Below are 22212 nucleotides of genomic sequence, written 5' to 3'. Positions count from 1 at the left end.
AGCCCACCAGGCTCCTCTGTCCATGGGGATTCTTTAAGAATACTGGAGTGGGTTGCCATGTCCTCCTCCAGGGGATCTTACCAACCCAGGGATCGAACCCAGGTCTCGTGCATTGCAGGCGGATTCTTTACTGACTGAGCCACCAGGAAGCCCAAGAACACTGTAGTGGGTAGCCTATCTCTTCTCCAAGGGATCGTCCTGACCCAGGAATTGAACCAGGGTCTCCAGCAATGCAGGCAGATTCTTTACTAGCTAGGCTACCCCAGAAGCACTTACCACCCATAGATCAACCCAAAGATCAAGAAGCACCCCTGAAGAGCTTATGAATCGCTTAAAAACTTCCACATCTCCTCCTCAACAAATTGACTTGCCACATTTTCCCTTCACCTTCCCCTCTGGCCAGAGCTGGACAAGAATTTGTTACAAAGCAAAGAGCCAGATGATTGGAGAGAGGAAGTAACTGTGTAACAGTTCCTGCTAATTTATCTAAATGTGTAGACATAAATGTTGTCCCAGAGGCTTATAGACAGGATCGAGTAAAGTAATCCCTAGCACAAGAGGTATGATGGAATCAAAGATCGTGAAGATTCCTATGATGCCTTCCCATCTCCACCAGGGTAACCACTGTTGTCAATCTGACTTGTAGATTGGAGGCCTTATTTTAGAGACAGCTTTATCCACAGAGAGAGGAGAGGGGCGTGGGATTTTTTTAGATCAATCCCATGCAGAAGGATATCTTCTTCAACTTGATTTTGTCCCTAGCCACAATTTCACTTTGAAATCTCCCTCCGTGGGCATCTACAGAGTTTCATCTTCATTTTAGCCAGTGTACAGTAATCCATAGTAGAGACATGGAACCACTTCAGTTATTCGGCTTCCATTAAAAGACATGTTGATATCTCCAACTTCTCACTATTAGAAATGCTGCAGCAGTGAATAGCATCTTTTCCAGGTGTGCACAGACTTTTGTGGAGCAGGCCACAGAATATGTGTATTGTAAATGTCACATGGCCCTCAAAGCGGTAGCTTACACATCACCATGCCACCCTCTTCGTATCACTACTGACATGCTCTTTATGACCCATTTCTGACCTCAGGCAAATCTCAGTCAGAAGTACCTTGGGATAACTGCCTCATAACTTGCATTTTCTTGAACCCTACTAACACCAAACTCTTTTTCTTAAGTTTTGGGTCTTTTGTATTTTTTTGCTAACCGCTTCCTGTCCATTGTGTCCCTTTTAATTGGAACTTTTCTTTTTTACAAGTTCTTTACGTATTCTGGTTACAGATCTGCTCATCTGTCATATATTTGGTAAAACACAGTCTTTCCAGCAAACAGTCTGAATTTTCAAGTGGGATGTCAAACCATCCACCAGGAAACACAAAACTGAGTCTTGTGATATGTTGTTGTTGAAAAGGGGAGGAGGGTACAATACACACCAGAAAGCTAAAATGCCTTCCTCGCTCCCTTTCTACACCTTAACAGTCTTTGTGTTAATGAGTCCAGGGCTCTGAGAGGGTGTGGGCTGGCCACTCTGTGCAAGGCTCTGCAGGGGCATTTCTCCTGGAGACAGTCACAGGAGCACCCCGCCAAAAGAAGATGAATGAAGGGCTGCCCTGGACACAGCTCAGTGGGGCCTTCCCTGTGCCCCCTACACACACCACGCACTTTGCTGCTCCAAGGCGGGGAATCCAGGCTTCTGCATCAGGACCCAGCTCTGTACAGGTCCCTACCACACTGAGGGCAGCCTTGGGAATGCAGAGAAGCAATGCCTATACCTGCGGGAATTCGGAACCTCAGACCCAATGGGACTCCCTCTGGCCGAAGGCCGTTCTGATGGGGAAAGCCAGGGTTTATGGGCACACCTTGCCTGGGTCCCGCTGCAAACAAACCAAGTGTGAAAGGCCATTTTCCAGGAAGCTGGGAAAGCTGGGCAGGGCCTGGGTATCAAGGATCACTTGCTTGTGATAACAGTACAGAGATTATGTGGAAAACAGGTCTTACCATTCATGCTGAAGTATTTACAAGAGAAAAATTAAAGCTGTCCAGGACCCATTAAGTGGGCAGGAAGAAATGAAATGAAATGAACAGAACATGTTAACTGTTGAAGCTGGGTAAAAAATATATAGGGGTTCCCTGTACTAGTCTAATTTTATATATACTTCAAGTTTTCTATAGTAAAAGGCTAAGGTAAAAGATGTTAGAAGTTCTGGGGATCCAGAAACTGGACTAAGACTTGGTGATTTTCGTTCTTTGACAAACACAGTGTAGGTGAAAGGCTACTGCCCCACCCCATCCCTAGGTGAGGTGTGACGCCATTTCCCATAAAATTATAACTACTTGAGTCTCTCTAAGCAAATCTGTTCAACCCCATTATAGATTCCACTGGCCACAGTCACACATGTGTATCAATTAACATAGTTTTCATGCCTTATTTTGAGATAATTTCAAATTTACTCAAAAGTTGGAAGATTCATGCATGAAACCCCCCCCCACTTGTTACCCAGATTCACTAATTTTTCATGTCCCACCCCACATATTTCATCATTCTCTCTCCTTACTCACACTGCTTTTTATTCTGAATTAAGAATTGGTTGCAGACATTAGGCTCTTACACTGAGTACACACTTCCTAAGACCAAAAATATTGTCTCACAGAACCTCAGTACAATTAACAAATTCAGGAAACTGAACTCAGACCACACTTTCATATAATTGACCTCCATAGTCCAATTTCATCAAAGTTTCCACTGATACGCAGGTCAGTTTTCACTCTAAACCAGTCCTCTTCAGAAACATGCTGCATTTTCTTTTCTCGTCCTGTAGTCTCCTTTAAGTTGGACCCATTTCTGGGCTCTTTCTGTCTGTCACAACATTGACATTTTCTACTACAGGCCAGTTTTTAATAAAACGACCCTCCATTTGGGCTTGCTGAATTCAGTACCATCAGACTCAGGTTCTACATCACAGCTTGAATGCAGGCTAATCTGTGTCTTTCTTGAAAGGACAACGGCCACCTGCCCACAATAGTGACATGAGTCTTGGTCACCCAGGTAGGTGACGTTGGCTTTCTCCATCTGTGGTCACTAATTGTCCCTTTGCAAATAAGGGCTTCGTGGAGAAATACTTTGAGCCATGAACATTCCCTGCTCCCCAACAAACACAGCCTCATTTAATTGCATTTAATTGCACTGGAGACTCTTGCCCAAATCAATCTGCACAATTACTGTTTGCAAAACATAATTTTTTTCAAGTCACCTCACTTTTATTAGTCGGCATTTTACTGTATGGAAACGCCCTCTCTTCACTTTCTCTTCTATCACTTTCTCTTCTATTCATTTATGTAATGTAGTATGTTAAATAGTGTTCCCCAAAATTCATATCCGCTCATAACTTCAAATGTGACCTTACTTGAAAACAGTTTTTGAAGAAGTAATGAGTTAAGAATCCCAAGATGAAATCACCCTGGATTTAAAGTGAGCCTAAACCCAATGACTTCTGTTCTTATAAGAAGAGGAAGAGGCACAGAGAGACATCTAGGGAGGAAGGGCATGTAAAGATGGAGCAGAGACTGAAGTGATGCTGCCACAAGCCAAGGAAATGCCAGAGCCCCAGGAAACAAAAGGGGCAAAAAGGATTCTCCCTTGGGGCCTTTGGAGGGATCATGGACTGCCGACACCTTGACTTTGGACTTCCAGCCTCCAAAATGGTTGGGAAATCATTTTCTGTTGTTTTAAGTCACCCAATTTGTGGTACTTTGTTACAGCAGCCCTGGGAAAATAATACATGAATTTACCTATAGTTGTCCCTTGGTATTCCCTTCTCCCCCTACCCCCTGAAGATCAAGGTCCAAGGCTGCTCAAGTCTCTTATATAAAATGACTACTGTTCACATATAACCCACACACATCCTCCTGTACACTTTAAATCATCTCTGCTGCTGCTGCTACTGCTAAGTCACGTCAGTCATGTCCGATTCTGTGCGACCCCATAGATGGCAGCATAAATACAATGCAAATACAATTCTTCTCTAATGCATGAAAGTGAAACGTGAAAGTGAAGTCGCTTAGTCGTGTCTGACTCTTCGCGACCCCATGGACTGCAGCCCACCAGGCTCCTCCGTCCATGGGATTTTCCAGGCAAGAGTACTGGAGCGGGTTGCCATTGTCATCTCTAGATGACTTATAACACTTGTTGTTGTTGTTGTTTAGTTGCTAAGTTATGTCCCACTCTTTTGTAACTCCATGGACTGTAGCCCATCAGGCTCTAGTCCATGGAGTAGGTTGTCACTTCCTTCTCCAGGGGAATCTTCCAAATCCAGGGATCAAACCTGAGTCTCCTGCACTGGCAGGCAGATTCTTTACTCCTGAGTCACCAGGGAAGCCTCCTATAATACCTAATACAATGCAAATATTATACAAATAATCATAAATACAATGCAAATGCTATGTAAATAGTTTCTGGTGTGCAGCAAATTCAAGTTCTGCTTTTTGAAACTTTGTGGAATTTTTTAAATATTTCTGACCCATGGTTGGTTGAATCTGAAGATATGGAACCCACAGAGAGGCAACTGTACTTATTTACTTATTATTAATGTTGAATAATAGATTCCTATTTTGTTCCATGTATAATACATGTGTGTGCTAAGTCGCTTCGGATGTACCCATTCTTTGCAACCCTATGAACTGTAGCCCACCAGGCTCCTCTGTCCATGAGGATTCTCCAGGCAAGAATACTGGAGTGGGTTGCCATGCCTCCTAAGGGGATCTTCCCCACCCAGGGATTGAACCAGAGTTTTTTACATTTCCTGCATCAGCAGGAGGGTTCTTTATGACTAGCGCCACCTGGGAATCCCTGCTTGTCTTTATTTGATGCATTATGGCCCCAAATGTGACCACTGGAATGCCTCCAAATTGGCACCTGTACCTCTGATATGTTCTCATTACTTCTGACCACTTACTTTATATCATAAGAATATGCTCCTGGTTAATCTTCTATTTTTCCCTTTCCTGGCCCCATAGTCAGTCATTTCCCCAAGGTATTCTAGTTCCTGTATTGTGTAATAGTATTTAGAAACCTAGATCTGGGCACTGAGAGTGCTTATTGCTAATGAGATGCTAGAAATAATTATTATATACAGAAAAAAAAGCTATTTTATGAATTATGCATTTCTAATCTTAACATACATGAAACTCCAGTACTTTGGCCACCTCATTCGAAGAGTTGACTCATTGGAAAAGACTCTGATGCTGGGAGGGATTGGGGGCAGGAGAAGAAGGGGTCGACAGAGGATGAGATGGCTGGATGGCATCACTGACTCGATGGACGTGAGTCTGAGTGAACTCCGGGAGTTGGTGATGGACAGGGTGGCCTGGCATGCTGCGATTCATGGGGTCGCAGAGTCGGACATGACTGAGCGACTGAATTGAACTGAACTGAATGTAAATGTATATATATATACACATCCATACTGCTATGAAAAACAAGACTGCTAAAAGTGCAAGCTGCATTCTTGTGTTTGGTTTTGCTTTGTTTTCCATCTAGACTGAGGATATATCGTCAAAGTGCTGGGTCCACACTCACTTGAACTAGGTTTCTTTTTTCCTGTCAGTGCAGTTACATTGTTCATGTACAATATATTTAGACTTATTTACTTGTTTGCATTCAGTTTTAGTTTCCTGCCATTTTCAGTGATTTATTTTTTTAATTTAAATTTATTTATTTAAATTGGAGGCTAATTACTTTATAATATTATATTGGTTTTGCCATACATCAACATGAATCCACAACGGGTGTACACGTGTTCCCAATCCTGAACACCCCTCCCGCTTCCCTCCCCATACCATCCCTCTGGGTCATCTCAGTGCACCAGCCCCACGCATCCTGTATCCTGCATCGAACCTGGACTGGCGATTCGTTTCACATATGATATCATACATGTTTCAATGCCATTCTCCCAAATCATCCCACCCTTGCCCTCTCCCACAGAGTCCAAAAGACTCTTCTATACATCTGTGTCTCTTTTGCTGTCTTGCATACAGGGTTATTGTTACCATCTTTCTAAATTCCATATATATGCGTTAGTATACTGTATTGGTGTTTTTCTTTCTGGCTTACTTCACTCTGTATAATCGGCTCCAGTTTCATCCACCTCATTAGAACTGATTCAAATGTATTCTTTTTAATGGCTGAGTAATACTCCATTGTGTATATGTACCACAGCTTTCTTATCCATTTGTCTGCTGATGGACATCTAGGTTGCTTCCATGTCCTGGCTATTATAAACAGTGCTGCGATGAACACTGGGGTACATGTGTCTCTTTCAATTCTGGTTTCCTCAGAATGTGTGTATGCCCAGCAGTGGGATTGCTGGGTCATAAGGCAGTTCTATTTCCAGTTTTTTAAGGAATCTCCACACTGTTCTCCACAGTGGCTGTACTAGTTTGCATTCCCACCAACAGTGTAAGAGGGTTCCCTTTTCTCCACACCCTCTCCAGCATTTATTGCTTGTAGACTTCTGGATCGCAGCCATTCTGACTGGCGTGAAATGGTACCTCACTGTGGTTTTGATTTGCATTTCTCTGATAATGAGTGATGTTGAGCATCTTTGCATGTGTTTGTTAGCCATCTGCATGTTTCTTTGGAGAAATGTCTATTTAGTTCTTTGGCCCATTTTTTGATTGGGTCGTTTATTTTTCTAGAATTGAGCTGCAGGAGTTGCTTGTATATTTTTGAGATTAGTTGTTTGTTAGCTGCTTCATTTGCTATTATTTTCTCCCATTCTGAAGGCTGTCTTTTCACCTTGCTTATAGTTTCCTTTGTTGTGCAGAAGCTTTTAATTTTTGAACATGCAAAACATTAACTTATTCCAAAGGTCAGAGCTATACAAAAATATATGAAAATGAACTAAGAACAGAAGGAAATTATCTTAACATAGTAAAGGCCATATATGACAAGCTCACAGCTAACATCATGCTCTATGGTGAAAAACTGGAAACTTTTCCACTAAGATCAGGAACAAGACAAGGATGTCCATTTTCACCACTTCTATTAAACATAATATTGGAAGTTCTGGACAGAGCAATTAGGCAAAAATTTTAAAAAGGAATAAATGGGATCCAGAATTGGAAAGAAGTAAATTATCTCTGTTCACAGATGGCATGATCTTACATATAAATACAAAAAAAATCTATATGAGCTAATAAACAGATTAAACAAACTTGCAGGATACAAAATTAACAGGTAAAATCAGCTGCATGTCTATATAGTAACAGAAATTAATCCAAAAAAGGAAATTGAGAAAGTAATCCATTCACAAAAGTATCAAAAAGAATAAAATATTAATACCAGTAATAAATTTAATGAAGTGGGTGAAAGACTTGTTCACTGAAAACTACAAAACACAGTTGAGAGAAATTAAAGAATATCTAAATAAATAGAAAGAAAATCTGTGTTTGTGAACTATAAGATTTGTTAAGGTGTCTAAAAAGCAGAGACATTACTTTGCCAACAAAGGTCCATCTAGTCAAGACTGTGGTTTTTCCAGTAGTCATGTATGGATGTGAGAGTTAGACTATAAAGAAAGCTGAGTGCCGAAGAATTGATGCCTTTGAACTGTGGTGTTGGAAAAGACTCTTGAGAGTCCCTTGGACTGCAAGAAGATCCAACCAGTCCATCCTAAAGGATATCAGTCCTGGGTGTTCATTAGGACTGAAGTTGAAGCTGAAACTCCAATACTTTGGCCACCTGATGGGAAGGACTGACTCATCTGAAAAGACCCTGATGCTGGGAAGGATTGGGGGCAGGAGGAGAAGGGGACAAGAGAGGATGAGATGGTTGGATGGCATCACCGACTCGATGGACATGGGTTTGGGTGGACTCCAGGAGTTGGTGATGGACAGGGAGGCCTGCCGTACTGCGGTTCATAGGATCGAAAAGAGTCAGACACAACTGAATGACTGAACTGAACTGAACTGACCATCCAAAGCAATGCACAGATTCAGTGCAATCTTTATCAAAATCTCAGACACTTCTGTCAAAAGAGAAAATCCATCCTAAAATTCATATGTAATTTCAAGGGATCCCAAATAGCCAAAACAATCTAGAAAAAGTTGGAGCACCCATACTTCCTGATCTCAAAACATACTACACAGAATTGTAAAGTAAAAAAAAAAAAAAAACATACTACAAAGCTGCAATAATCAAAACACTGACAAAAGGACAGACAGAGACCAATGGAATAACATAGAGAATCCAGAATTGCCCCACTCTACATGTGGAGCAAATGACAAGGATACCAAGACTATTCAACGAATAAAGAAAAGTCTTTTCAACAAAGGGTACTGGGAAAACTATATTTCCACATTAAAAATAATGAAGTCAAACCCCTACCTTACTCAATCGACAAAAACTAACTGAAAATGGATCAAGGACCTAAACAAAAGCTAAAACTATAAACTTTTAGAAAAAAACAAAGTGGAGAAGCTTCAGGACATTGGACTTAGCAACAATTTCTTGGATGTGATACCAAAAGCACAGGTTTAAAAAAAATAGATAAATTGATTTTTTTTATTAAAAATTTTTGAGCATCAAAGGATATTATCAACAGTGTGGAAAAGCAACCCACAGAATGGGAGAAAATAAATGCAATCATATATCTGATAAAGAGTCAATATCTAGAATATATAGAACTCCTACAACTCAACCAAGACAACCCAAACAATCTGATTTAAAAATGGACAAAGGATTTGAATAGTACATGCTAAGTCACTTAAGTTGTGTCAACTCTTTGCGACCCTATGGACTGTAGCCCACCAGGCTTCTCTGTCCTTGGGATTCTCCAAGCAAGAATACTGGAGCGGGCTGCCATGCCCTCCTCCAGGGAACGTTCCTGACCCAGGGCATCAAAACCACGTCTCTTACATCTCCTGCACTGGCAAGCAGGTTCATTACCATCAGGGTCACCTAGGACGTATTTCCAAAACAGATACACTAATGGCCATGAAATATATACAAATGACATGAAAAAATGCTCAACATCACTAATCATTAGAAAAATGCAAGTCAAAGCCACAATGAGATCAAAGCCACTTCACACTCATTATGAAGGCTGTTATCAATAAAGCAGAAAATAACTAATGTTGACAGAATGGTGGTTACTCAATAAAGTAAACTTAGATGACCATGCTGCTGCTAAGTCGCTTCAGTCATGTCCGACCCTGTGCGACCCATAGACGGCAGCCCACCAGGCTCCCCCGTCCCTGGGATTCTCCAGGCAAGAACACTGGAGTGGGCTGCCATTTCCTTCTCCAACGCATGAAAGTGAAAAGTGAAAGTGAAGTCACTCAGTCGTGTCCAACTCTTAGCGACCCCATGGACTGCAGCCCACCAGGCTCCTCCATCCGTGGGATTTTCCAGGCAAGAGTACTGGAGTGGATTGCCATTGCCTTCTCCAATCCAGCAATTCCACTTCTGGGTATATATCCTAAAAGACTGAAACCTGTACAACTATGTTCATAACAGCACTATTCACAGTGGCCAAAAGGTGGAAACAACCCAAATGTCTGCCAACAGACAGAAAAAGCGGTAAAGCAAAATGTGGTATATGCACGGGGTGTAGGTACATGTGTGCATAATTGAGTATTACTCAGTCTTAAAAAGAAGTATTAATATATATTATGAGATGGATGAACACTTGAAAAGACTATGTTAAGTGAAAGAAGCCATTTACAAGAGGACAAATACCATACACTTCCATTTATTTGAGATATCTATGGTAGTCAGATTCATAAGTAGAATGGGGACTGTCATCACTGGCAGGAGGAATGGGCCATTGGGGTTTAACAGGGACAAGTCTCCATCTGGGGGATAAAGACAATTCTGGAGATGGACAGTGGTGACGGTGGAACAAGGTGGAGATACTTAACACTGGGGTATTGTACACTTAAAATGGGTTCAAAGGTCTATTTTATGCATATTTTACCTTTATTTTTGGCTTTCCTGGTGGCTTGGATAGTAAAGAATCTGCAGGCAATGCAGGAGATCCAGGTTCAATCCCTGGGTGGGGAAGATTCCCTGGAGAAGGGATTATATCCTTGTCTGGGAAATCCCATGGACAGAGAAGCCTGGTGGACTATAGTCCATGGGGTTGCAAAGAGTTGGACATGACTGAACGACTAACACTTGCCTTTATTGTTAAAAAGATCTGAGTTAACTGATGTCACTTTCTAGACCCGTCCCTCCATGTCTCGTGTTCACTTAAGACAGAGCTCCCCCTCGTCACCATCTCCTCCAGTAGCCTTTAAGCTGCTCTAGAAATGTTTTCAGTGTTATACAAAGACTATAGTGACCTGGTGGTTGTTTCACTGTCTGGAGAAAAATTCCCAATTTCTAAATGTTATTTCCAAATGTTCGCTAACAGTTGAAAACATAAGGCAAAATCCTGCAACAGGACATCAAGGTGGGCACTTAACCAAGTGTGACCCAGAGGTTGCGCCTGAAGCCTTCTCAACCTTGGCCCTCACTCCCTTTCTACACCCCTCTTACCATCCGCTAGAATTGGCTCACTTTCTAGATGGAACTCTTACGCCCCCCCTCAATTCCTCACCATCCCCCCAATCCTACTCACTCTCCTTCCCAGTGCCCACTGTCTGCCAGAAGCCAAACTGTTGTGTGTGTCCCTCCTCCAGACCCCTAAGGAATAACTGGACATTTTCTTCTGCCTCAGTTTCCTCCCAGGATGCTCCTCGACCAAGACCTTCCCTGGGAAGTCCCCCAGCAAATCCAAGGCCAAGCCCCTTGATTTTCAAGCACCTCCTATGTGGGGTGCAACTACTGCCCACTTAGCTCCCCTACCACTACCCCTGGCTGCTGCCAAATTATCCTCTGAAAACATGGCTGTAGCTCACCATATCTTGCCCTGCTTATCGCATCACACCCTGCATCTGCCTGAGAGCTAAGATCCTCACCCTCTTGACTCCACACCATTTCCCCTTCTCTGAGGACAGTGCTCTGGCTGCTCTTGGTTCTGCCTCTTTCCATGCCTGCCCTTCTCTCTCGGCCCTTTCCCATCTGCAAACACATTCCACAAACACATTCCACCACATCCCACGTGGTGGCTCTGAGGTAAATGAGAAGATCCCAGGAAGGTTGGCCGCTATCAGGCGTTATCACAGAGCTGTTTGCTGCAAGAAATCTTTGGCAAATCCTAGCTGAAGCATATTAAGGCTCAGTTCAGACTGGACTGAGAATTGGTCCATGAACATGTTCTCAGATCATCTCCCCAGCTCCCTGTCTCACCCTTACTGTGATTGTCTTCCCCAAGTGGGAAACTGCTTTTGCACGCCCCAAATATGCCTGGCATTGTGCGGGGGAATCCAACCAGTAATCAGGCAACTATCTTCATCCTTTCTTGTGCTGGATTTTTTTGCATCTGCGCTTTAAACCTTGATGTGATATGTGTTTCCTTTCAACACTTGAAGATTCCTCCGTTACATCAGACTCAGTCTAATCTGAATCAACAGTCATCACTATGACCATTTCATGTGCTTTTTTAACGGCAATGAAGCCATGATGTGGCCCTCCCACACTCATGCACACACACAACATGTTCATATAATTTTGTCTAGCCCTTAATATGTGAATTCTTTAGAACTAACATTTTCCCCAAATCAGCACTATATGGTATGTAAGTGTATACGTGTCACCTTGGTCATCACACCCCTGCTAAGCCCCTCTTGGGGAAGCCTCAATAATCTAATTCTACAGATTAGAGTCAGTCAATCCAGTTCATTTTTGCCATCAAATCTCCCACAGTCAACAAACAGAACTCTAAGCAAACAAGGTAAGCCCCTCCCTGACTCTGGACGCCACAAGACATTCCTGAAACAACAGCGACTAACACAGAGACGCTCGGCAAAGCGGAGTGGTGGTGGACAGAGCTTCCTGGAGTGCTGGAAATGTCCTCTATGTTCCTGGACCATTCGAGCACCCGTCACTTTTGTGTGCTAAATCATTTTAGTCGTGTCCGACTCTCTGCAACCCTAAGGACTGTAGCCCTCCAGGCTCCTCTGTTCATGGGACTCTCCAGGCAAGGATACTGGAGTGGGTAGCCATGCCCTCCTCCCCGGGGATCTTCCCAACACAAGGATCAAACCCACATCTCTTGTGTCTCCTGCATTGGCAGGCAGGTTCTTTACCACTAGCACCACAAACACGAGGCCCCTGAAATGCAGCTAGTGCAGTGGAGGGCTGAATCTTTCATTTCAGTTCAGTTCAGTTTAATTTTAACCTAAATAGTTACATGTACCTATACTCCACAGCACAAGCCTACAGTGAGGATTTTTGTCATTTAAATGCACATTGAGTTAACTAGCCCTCCAGGAGGGCACCGAGGTGTGGAAACCCTGAGGCTGGAAGCATCTGAGACTTGGGGGAAACCCTCCCCCACTCCAGGAGGATTTGAAGAAGCTGCCACATTCTCCCCAGATAACATCTCAAAAGTGACAGAGCGCTTACTGAAGCTCATTCCAATGACAATTAAAGACACACACACCACATCTCACTGGAACTTAAGACTTTCTAGAGGACAAGCCACTTAGTCTAATCAGGCTAGATTTTTCTGTAATTATTTCCTTCCCTTTGGCTTTTGACTTTTTATTTTTTGGTTCTTTCAGTAGAACTTGGGGGGTGGGGGGCGGAAAACAGAAATCCCCAAAATGGTACAAATAACACCAACAAAATTCCTTATTTTTGAAAAGTTTTCCCAACACTGTTCAACAATTCCTTGGCCACTCTGTTAATATGATTTTAAACAGATCACACCCCAGACATAGTTTATGACAACAGTACATGCAAGCAGAGCTGTCCCGCCCTTATTTCCAACTTGGCAAGCTCCTCGGCAAAACCAAATAAATACATACTAGAAGAAGGCTGGTACAAACCCCAGCCAGTTGCAGCCATAATTAGTGGGCCAGAACTGGTCTTGTTGCTTAGATTTTTGTTTCAAAACTCAAGAAGACTGCACTACCCACCAAAATCGTAGCAATTCTTTTACAGTGATAGAATTCTTCAATACAAACCAAAGAACTCAAAGAGTCACTGAGAAGCAATGTTTTCAAAACCAGTTCTTTCAGCCCAGCTGTCCTTTCATGAAATTGCTATCGGACATGTAAAATCCAGACTTAATCAGCAACACTTCTCTGCAAAGCAAAGCCCCCTGGTTACTTTGCTTTGACACCTTCCAGGCATGGTATTCATAGGGTCCACCTGGCAGTCACCACAGGGTCCCCAAAGAAAGAAATATCTTAATGGCAACTTTCTTTACCAGGAACATATCACAGCACATAAGGGGATCCCCATGGGGGACAGCAGAGTAAACCCAAAGCTTCACAGCCCAGCCCTTCTCCAGGTGGTAACCACAGGATGCTGCCGGTCCCCCTCCAGGTTCCCAGGGAATGGACCAGATAAACACCAAAAGGCCCCTGACATCAATGAATGTTTTAGAAGATGGTTATAAACATTGGGTGCAGATAACAGTTAGTTACCCACTTTCTCTTCCCTGACTACAATTTGGAAGTATATAATTACACCTCTCCCTGAGAAAAGAGTTAGCGTGCACAAATTTCCTATACCGAATCAGAGTGGCCAGGGCTCTGCAGATTAGGGGGGTGCTAAGCCTTTCACACCCAGTTCTCATTTCAATGATAATGATAACTTTCCACATCCTGGCCTCCCGTGGAATGCATTTTAAAGGAGTGCCACTTCTCCAGCTGCAACCTTGCTTTAGAAATCCCTCTTTAGGGGATTAATCTTCCCTACCTGTCAGACAGACTGTTCCCCTGCCCCTGCATTTCTATCCCATTGATCTCAGGAAAAGATTCCAGAGGGTAGAGCGTGAAACCCAAATTCTTCCAGGCTTCAATGTCTCAAAGGTTAAACCAAGGGTAGAAAGACAAAACGTTCACAGGGAACAAGTAATTCAGAACAAATCACACCATAACAGAGAGTGACACACACACAACAATTACAGCGGTATTTTGACCAAACAACAAGAAAACGGTTTAACAATAAAAATAGAAATGGTATTTCACATTGCCTTGTAAATCTGCAGATCGCTGTCACCCAAAACCCCTGGTCAATGTACCTTTTTAAACCCATGTTGCTTTTCTGAAGGCAAAATGTTAAGCAGATTTCTTGTAAGTTTTCTAACTATGACTTGCTTTACTAATCAAGAGTTCAGCATCGTTGACTAGAGCCCCTCAGTCACCTATCGCCATTTTTATAAACAGTTCAGTACAGCAGCTCACACTGAATGCCGCATAGTGGTGGTCACTGTCCAGATGGCATTTTTGTCAAGTAGACATGAGGGTTAAACTTGCTTTTGCTATTAAATACTGAAAATTTTCAAATGTGTGCTTCTTTTCTTGGTACACAGCCATAATAAGAAAAACATGTTGCCTTACTATAGAGTATATAAAAACTTGTCTTTTTCCACAAAGTCTTCTTTTTCAAGATGTTTTCATTTACTTACTTTCAAATGGATCACTATCATTATTTATTACCACCATCACTCCAGGGATCTGGGCCAGAAGTAAACATTGCACTGTCAAAATCAGGGGTGAGGAGACCCCAAAACTCCCAGCCTGTCAAACCCAGGCAGAGCACACAGTCCAAAATTAAGCATTTGTCTCCCTAAGGAACAGAGCCTTCTATAAAAACATGGAACTTATAAATCCTTTTTAGAATAACGTTTCCTTGTTTTTACATAGTAACGTATGTTTTGCGTATAAAATACACTCAGATTGCAGGGATTCCTCTTTACAGCAGAAAAGATGCCAAATACTTGAATCTCCTGTAATCATAAAATTGTATTCATAGTTTGAATATGATCTTATTCTTTGCATTTCCACCTCACCTAACATTCCAGAAGAAAGAATTATAAACAGCTTCCTTACTCCCTCCCCTAGAGAAATTACTATTCTTTTACTGGAGAAAGAAAATTACCTCCACACAGGGTTCAGAAATTAAAGACAGTGATATTGGATTGCTTTGTTCCTCAGAGATTTCTTTAACTCTACTGGAAACTATGGCAATGTTTAAACTCCACTGCCCAAAATGCGAGCAACTTTCCAGTCTGCTGCAATCTTGATTTAAGGAACAGACCCATCACCTTTTCTCACATCACCCACTTCTAACTCTCGCCTAGCAAATGCAACTAAAACCGCTGGGCCACAGGTTTGCGCGGTAGGGTTTTGCAGAGCAATTAACCCCCACATGGCCACCCAGCAAACGCTGTTCAATGGCACGTCGAGTCCCCGCGGTTAAGCCCCTTCTTTCCCCTCCCGCAGCGCAGCAAATGCACCGCTTGACTCGAAACGGGAGAGGGATTCTAGCGGGATAAGGGGTGCAGAAATCCAGAGGGATGCTGTTTATAACGCACAGACTAACTTAGGTCTGGTTTACTTACCTTTGCACCGTGCACCTTGAGCGGCTTACGCTTTAAGGGACAGCGACAGAAACACAAACCCCTTTCCCAAATCAAGTAACCAAGTATGTGTGACGTAATTGGCTCTTGTATTAAACCCAAACGCCCCCCAGGAAAGGCTGCCCAGCATTCCTGAATCGTTGGATGGATCCCTGGAGCGCGCAGTTGGCAGCAGAAGACGAAAACCACGGAGCCCCCTTCTTGTGCCTTTTGTCTAATTCTCACCTACGTGCAGAAATGCCGGGGGGAGGGGGCACAGTACATTGAGTGGGGGACACCGAGACCCACTTAGGTGTAAGGGGAGGCTCACACACTTCTGGGTCACGAGGTGAACCCCCTTAGCTTTCAAACCTAGAGGTTCCGCCGCCCTCCCTCGCCGCAGCAGGGTGCGGGAAACTGGCTGGGGCGGGCGGTCGGGGTGGAGGCGGGCAGGCGGGTGCGCGGGTATCGGGACAGCGTGGCACCCTAGGCCGATCCCCCTAGCTTCCACCGAAAGCGATGGCACCTCTTGCTCGCCCCGGGGTCCACGCAGCCCAATAGCGTGCGACCCTCGAGGGGAATGCCACCCGGGAGCCTGGCCCACCCTCCAGCCAGCCCGAAAAAGGCTAGGTCTCCAGCAGCGGAAAGGCGGCCCGGGGACCCCGGACCCCAGGCACAGGAAACTCCGCTTTGGCCACTTCTCGGCGGTGGCGGAGGAGGTGAGGGGCCAACAAAAGGGAAGCCAAATTCCCTTCCAACCAAGGGGCGGGGATCGGGAGCGCCCTTCCCTGAGCCTCGTCCCACCGCGGCGCCGACCCTGGGGAGATGTCGGCGCAGACCCGGGCGCCTCGGACCTGGAGCTCTGGAAAGAACCTCGGAGAGCAGGGCCGAGATAAGGTCCTGAGAACCTCGGACACGTCTGAGGACCCAGGCGCCGGCCGCATTCACACTCACGACCCTCAGAAACCCCCGGCTAGGGGCTCCTCGCGGGCGCCGGCGCCGCCCGCCCTAGCCTCTGGAAACACTTAGGCGTCCCAGGAGCGCGCCTTATTGAAAGCAGCCCCGGGCGGCGGGGCGCAGATGCGGAGCCGGGCTGAGGTGGGCACGGGAGGGGGGGCCCCCGCCAGGCGCCCCTCGCCCAGGAGCACCGGCGCCGGCGCGGCGGCCGGAGCAGCAGCATCGCGAGGGAAGGGACGGGCGCGCGAGTGGCAAGCCCTCTGCCCGCGCTTGGAGGAGGTGCGCCCGGGTGGACGCGGGCTGGTGAGTCCTACCTGAGGCCCTGGACACGCAGAGCAAGAGCGCGGCGACCGGCCAGACGGCCGGGACGCACAGCCACCGCAGCGCCGAGCCCCGGGCCATGCCGCGGGCCGTAGGGGCCTGGGCGCGGGGATCCGGCGCCACCACCCCTGTCGGCCACGCGTCCGCTGCCCTTTCTCCTGGGCGCTTGGCGAGTTGGTCCCTTTCGAGGAACTCGCGGTCCTCTTCCTCTCTCGGCCCGGATGCGCCGCTCGGCTCGGGCCGGCCGGACGCGCGCGGGGGGCGGACCGCGGGCAAGCAGGGAGGCAGGGTCCCAGGCTCGCCCGCCCCGATGGGCAGAGCGAGAGGCCAGCGCTGGCGCCCCCTGCTGGACGGACACGCCTGTAGCGGGCGGGGCGCGCGGGCAGCGCGGGGCCAGAACCGGGGGGCAGCCGCTCCGTCCCCGGACGCGCCTCCCGTGCCCGCCCTCCGGCCTGCTCCTCGGAACGCTTGGACGCAAAACTGGAGCCTTGGGGACGTCCAGCCAGACCTCGCGGGGACTGCCCCCGCCACAGAGACTCCTGGCGCAGTTGGCACCCACCTTTAAGGGCGGGACCCCCGGGAGCCTAACGGTAAATCTGTAACTCAGGACGACTTGGTGCCCCGCCGGCCTCCACCGGGCACATCAGAGAGACACCCAATCCCAGAAACCGGTGGCGCGGGAGGAAGAGAAGCAAAACTTTCAAGGAAAAGGGCAGCGTCCCCGCCGGCGCCCTCCCGGCCTCTGCTCGCTACGCTGCGAGCAGTGGGGACAACTGCGTGCCTCCAAAGTGCTTGGAAACTGCTGGGAGTGGAGCTGCATGGAAGGAATCCTCGGGAGCGCGATGCTATCTGAAGCCACCGTGGCTTCGGGTTTACTGTTAAAAGCAAATTGTGTAATTTTACCCATTAAACGCAGAACACTGTTCTCTGCAGAGCCCCAGAAACATGCAGAAGTAATTTGCTTCACTTGTAAAAGACGTTTTGAACGCAATTCAAATAGCATATTTTCTTGCTTATTCTTGGTTTTGCTTAACACATGCAAAGGTCTGGAATTGGAAGGCCTGACCCTCCTGTTGGTAACTTAGGAATTTTCTTTGTTTTTGCTCTCTAGGAGAAAGGGACTCGGAACATCCAGGGACTCAGTTGTTTGCTTTGTGAGATTTATCTTTTAACTGATTATGGAGCAGTTTGTTTGGCTCTTTTGCTCAAACACCATTTCCTGCTAGTTGGGTGAATTCGAGAGAGTCCCGGCCTTGGTTGCCAGACCCAGAGACCCCTGAGCTTGTCCCCACCTGGAATTGCCCCTCCACAGCCTCAGACATGGAAGGAAATAAAAGTCCCCTTGCTGTGGTCTCCTGACAACGTGGCTGAGCTGCCCCGCCTGTTACCCCTGTTCAAATTATTTAGGCCTCTGTCTCTGCTTAATCTGTTTGGGTGAACAGATTCCTAAAGCAGAAGAGGGACTGTGACTGAGACTGGTCAGGGACGGCCAGGGATCCGGGGCAGAATGGGAAATGGTAAAAGCATTATCCAACTGCAGCGGCCCCGCAGCTGCTCCTCGTGCCGCTGGTGTGAACCCAGGACTACTCTCCAAGGCGTTCTGTGAGCCCTGCCAGGTGTTTATCTTTGGGTTTTTCCTCCCTTTTCTTCCCCTGGGGTCCCTCAAGGATGTTTTAAGAGTAAATAAGCCTTTAAAAGTTGGTCTTGAAGTACTAGTTCCAGATCCTCCATTCTGGTTTTGGCAAAAAAGACAGACGGGGTTGGGGAGGGCAGGGGGAGCCAGGGGCAGAGAAATCTCTTATAAAGACTCGCCCTCAAAACCCAGTTAATCGGCAAAGCATTGTCCTTTCTGTAGACATGCACTCCTTTGGTTTCCACTCCGAATGCTTGAGGTTGTCCTTCCGGAACCATTCTCTGAGCAGCTCTGCCACTTACTATACACTTACACTTCTTGGTGGGAACTTTGGGGAAATGACCTAATTATGCTTCACCCGTTGTCTGTGTGCAATTTTCACACGACTGGATTCCCCACAAACCTGACCCGAGAGTGTAGACAGCAACATGTATTTTTGCTGACAGTTTCTTGGGTGGGGTCACACATTATTTCTTAAAGCTTTTTAAAAATTATCTTTTCAGGTTTTCTCTTTCCCCAAATTATCCCTGGGGCTTCCCTGATGGTGCTAGTGGTAAAGAACACACCTACCGATGCAGAAGACATGCTTAATGAAATGTGCATTCGATCCCTGGGTTAGGAAGATTCCCCTGGAGGAGGGCATGGCAACCCACTCCAGTATTCTTGCTTGGAAAATCCCATGGACAGAGGAGCCTGGCAGGATATACAGTATTCCTACCTATAACTCTGATCTGCTGTACCCCACATCTTCCTCACCCTCCTTTCTCTCCTTTCTACAGGTTCAGAACTAAGGGACAAATGCAATAAGTTTACACCTATACATATGCTGTGCTGTGCTAAGTCACTTCAGTCATGTTCGACTATCTGCAACCTCATGGATCATAACCCACGACGCTCCTCTGTCCAGGGGATTCTCCAGGAAAGAATACTGGAGTGGGTTACCATTTCCTACTCCAACACCTATACATGGGAAGGGTCAAAATATGCATTTTCTTAGTAGTCAGAAGAATGTGGCTTAGATATCAAGCCAGGTTGGACCTACTTATTCTCTCAAACCTCTATTAGTTATCAGTTGTTGCATAACAAGTCACCTCCAAACCTAACAGCTTAAAACAGTAAACATTCATTATTTCACATAGTTTCTGTGGGTCAAGAACTCAGGAGAGGCTTAACTAGGTCCGGCTCAGGGTCTGCAATGAGGCTGAAGTTAGTTGCCATCTGAAGGCTTCACTGGGGCAGGAAGGTCTTCACAAGGTGGCTTACACACATGCTAACCTTGCAGGTTAGCTCAGGGTGTGGGCCAGAGGCCCCTGTTCCCTCGCAGCAGGAACCTCTCCACAGGGCTCCTTGGGCATCGTCACAACATGGCACATGACTTCTTCCAGAGTGAGAGCCAAGTGTCAGCTATAGTGTCTTCTATAACTCAGCCTTGGAAGTCACATGCAGTATCTTGTTGGTAGACAAGACCAGACCTCTTTGTTGTAGGAGAAAGCTGGATGGGAGGCATGTATACCAGGAAACTACACATCACCTACATTGAACACAATCATGCTGTCCCCAGGACAGGCAGTAGGCAAGAGGGAGAGAAGATGATTATGGCAAGAGCCAGCAAGAGTAACAGGAGGAAGCCAGGTACCCCTTGAAGACCGTCAACAGGGAGCCATGCAGCTATCCAGGGAAAATATTCCTGGTGCAGAGATGGGCCTATGTGAAGGTGTCAAAACCAGGGGGTCTGGGGTGTCTGAAAAACAGCCTATTGGCCATTTACGACAGAATGATCTCTGTTCATCTCCAAGGCAAACCATTCAATATCACAGTTATCGAAGTCTATGCCCCAACCAGTAACGCTGAAGAAACTAAAAGACGGTTTTATGAAGACCTACAAGATCTTTTAGAACTAACACCCAAAAAAGATGTCCTTTTCATTATAGGGGACTGGAATGCAAAAGTAGGAAGTCAAGAAACACCTGGAGTAACAGGCAAATTTGGCCTTGGAATGTGGAATGAAGCAGGGCAAAGACTAATAGAGTTTTGCCAAGAAAATGCACAGGTCATAGCAAACACCCTCTTCCAACAACACAAGAGAAGACTCTACACAGGGACATCACCAGATGGTCAACACCAGAATCAGATTGATTACATTCTTTACAGCCAAAGATGGAGAAGCTCTATACAGTCAACAGGAGCTGACTGTGGCTCAGATCATGAACTCCTTATTGCCAAATTCAGACTTAAATTGAAGAAAGTAGGGAAAACCGCTAGACCATTCAGGTATGACCTAAATCAAATCCCTTATGATTATACAGTGGAAGTGAGAAATAGATTTAAGGGCCTAGATCTGATAGATAGAGTGCCTGATGAACTATAAAATGAGGTTCGTGACATTGTTCAGGAGACAGGGATCAAGACCATCTCCATGGAAAAGAAATGCAAAAAAGCAAAATGGCTGTCTGGGGAGGCCTTACAAATAGCTGTGAAAAGAAGAGAGGCGAAAAGCAAAGGAGAAAAGGAAAGGTAGAAGCATCTGAATGGAGAGTTCCAAAGAAGAGCAAGAAGAGATAAGAAAGCCTTCTTCAGCGATCAATGCAAAGAAATAGAGGAAAACAACAGAATGGGAAAGACTAGAGATCTCTTCAAGAAAATTAGAGATACCAAGGGAACATTTCATGCAAAGATGGGCTCAATAAAGGACAGAAATGGTATGGACCTAACAGAAGCAGAAGATATTAAGAAGAGGTGGCAAGAATACATGGAAGAACTGTACAAAAAAGATCTTCAAGACCAAGATAATCATGATGATGTGATCACTAATCTAGAGCCAGACATCTTGGAATGTGAAGTCAAGTGGGCCTTAGAAAGCATCACTACCAACAAAGCTAGTGGAGGTGATGGAATTCCAGTTGAGCTATTTCAAATCCTGAAAGATGATGCTGTGAAAGTGCTTCACTCAATCTGCCAGCAAATTTGGAAAACTCAGCAGTGGCCACAGGACTGGAAAAGGTCAGTTTTCATTCCAATCCCAAAGAAAGGCAATGCCAAAGAATGCTCAAACTACCGCACAATTGCACTCATCTCACATGCTAGTAAAGTAATGCTCAAAATTCTCCAAGCCAGGCTTCAGCAATACATGAACCGTGAACTTCCTGATGTTCAAGCTGGTTTTAGAAAAGGCAGAGGAACCAGAGATCAAATTGCCAACATCCCCTGGATCATGGAAAAAGCAAGAGAGTTCCAGAAAAACATCTATTTCTGCTTTATTGACTATGCCAAAGCCTTTGACTATGTGGATCACAATAAACTGTGGAAAATTCTGAAAGAGATGGGAATACCAGACCACCTGACCTGCTTCTTGAGAAATCTGTATGCAGGTGAGGAGGCAACAGTTAGAACTGGACATGGAACAACAGACTGGTTCCAAATAGGAAAAGGAGTATGTCAAGGCTGTATATTGTCACCCTGCTTTTTTAACTTCTTTGCAGAGTACATCATGAGAAATGCTGGACTGGAAGAAGCACAAGCTGGAATCAAGATTGCCGGGAGAAATATCAATCACCTCAGATATGCAGATGACACCACCCTTATGGCAGAAAGTGAAGAGGAGCTAAAAAGCCTCTTGATGAAAGTGAAAGAGGAGAGAGAAAAGTTGGCTTAAAGCTCAACATTCAGAAAACAAAGATCATGGCATCTGGTCCCATCACTTCATGGGAAATAGATGGGGAAACAGTGTCAGACTTTATTTTGGGGGGCTCCCAAATCACTGCAGATGGTGACTGCAGCCATGAAATAAAAAGACACTTACTCCTTGGAAGAAAAGTTATGACCAACCTAGATAGTATATT

General features: G+C 45.5%; 1 protein-coding gene across 2 annotated transcripts in view; it reads right to left on the bottom strand.

Annotated features, from left to right (window-relative positions):
• The window catches only part of ROR2 (receptor tyrosine kinase like orphan receptor 2), a 238249-nt gene extending 221197 nt beyond the window's left edge, over nucleotides 1–17052 (bottom strand). Inside the window, exon 1 of one of the 2 annotated variants that reach the window (XR_005721955.1) lies at nucleotides 16734–17052. Coding sequence is in view for 1 of the 2 variants with exons in the window: in XM_040245952.1 (XP_040101886.1) it covers nucleotides 16734–16821 (88 nt within the window). In the remaining variant the exon portion in view is untranslated. The remainder of the gene's footprint in view (nucleotides 1–16733) is intronic. The other variant, XM_040245952.1, reaches the window with a different exon arrangement.
• Nucleotides 17053–22212: the final 5160 nt, after the last annotated feature.

Source organism: Oryx dammah, unplaced genomic scaffold, assembly GCF_014754425.2.
Source record: "Oryx dammah isolate SB20612 unplaced genomic scaffold, SCBI_Odam_1.1 HiC_scaffold_1, whole genome shotgun sequence".
Classification (NCBI taxonomy): domain Eukaryota; kingdom Metazoa; phylum Chordata; class Mammalia; order Artiodactyla; family Bovidae; genus Oryx; species Oryx dammah.
The sequence above is the reverse complement of the archived record's forward strand: the minus strand, read 5'-3'. Positions and strand labels throughout refer to the sequence as shown.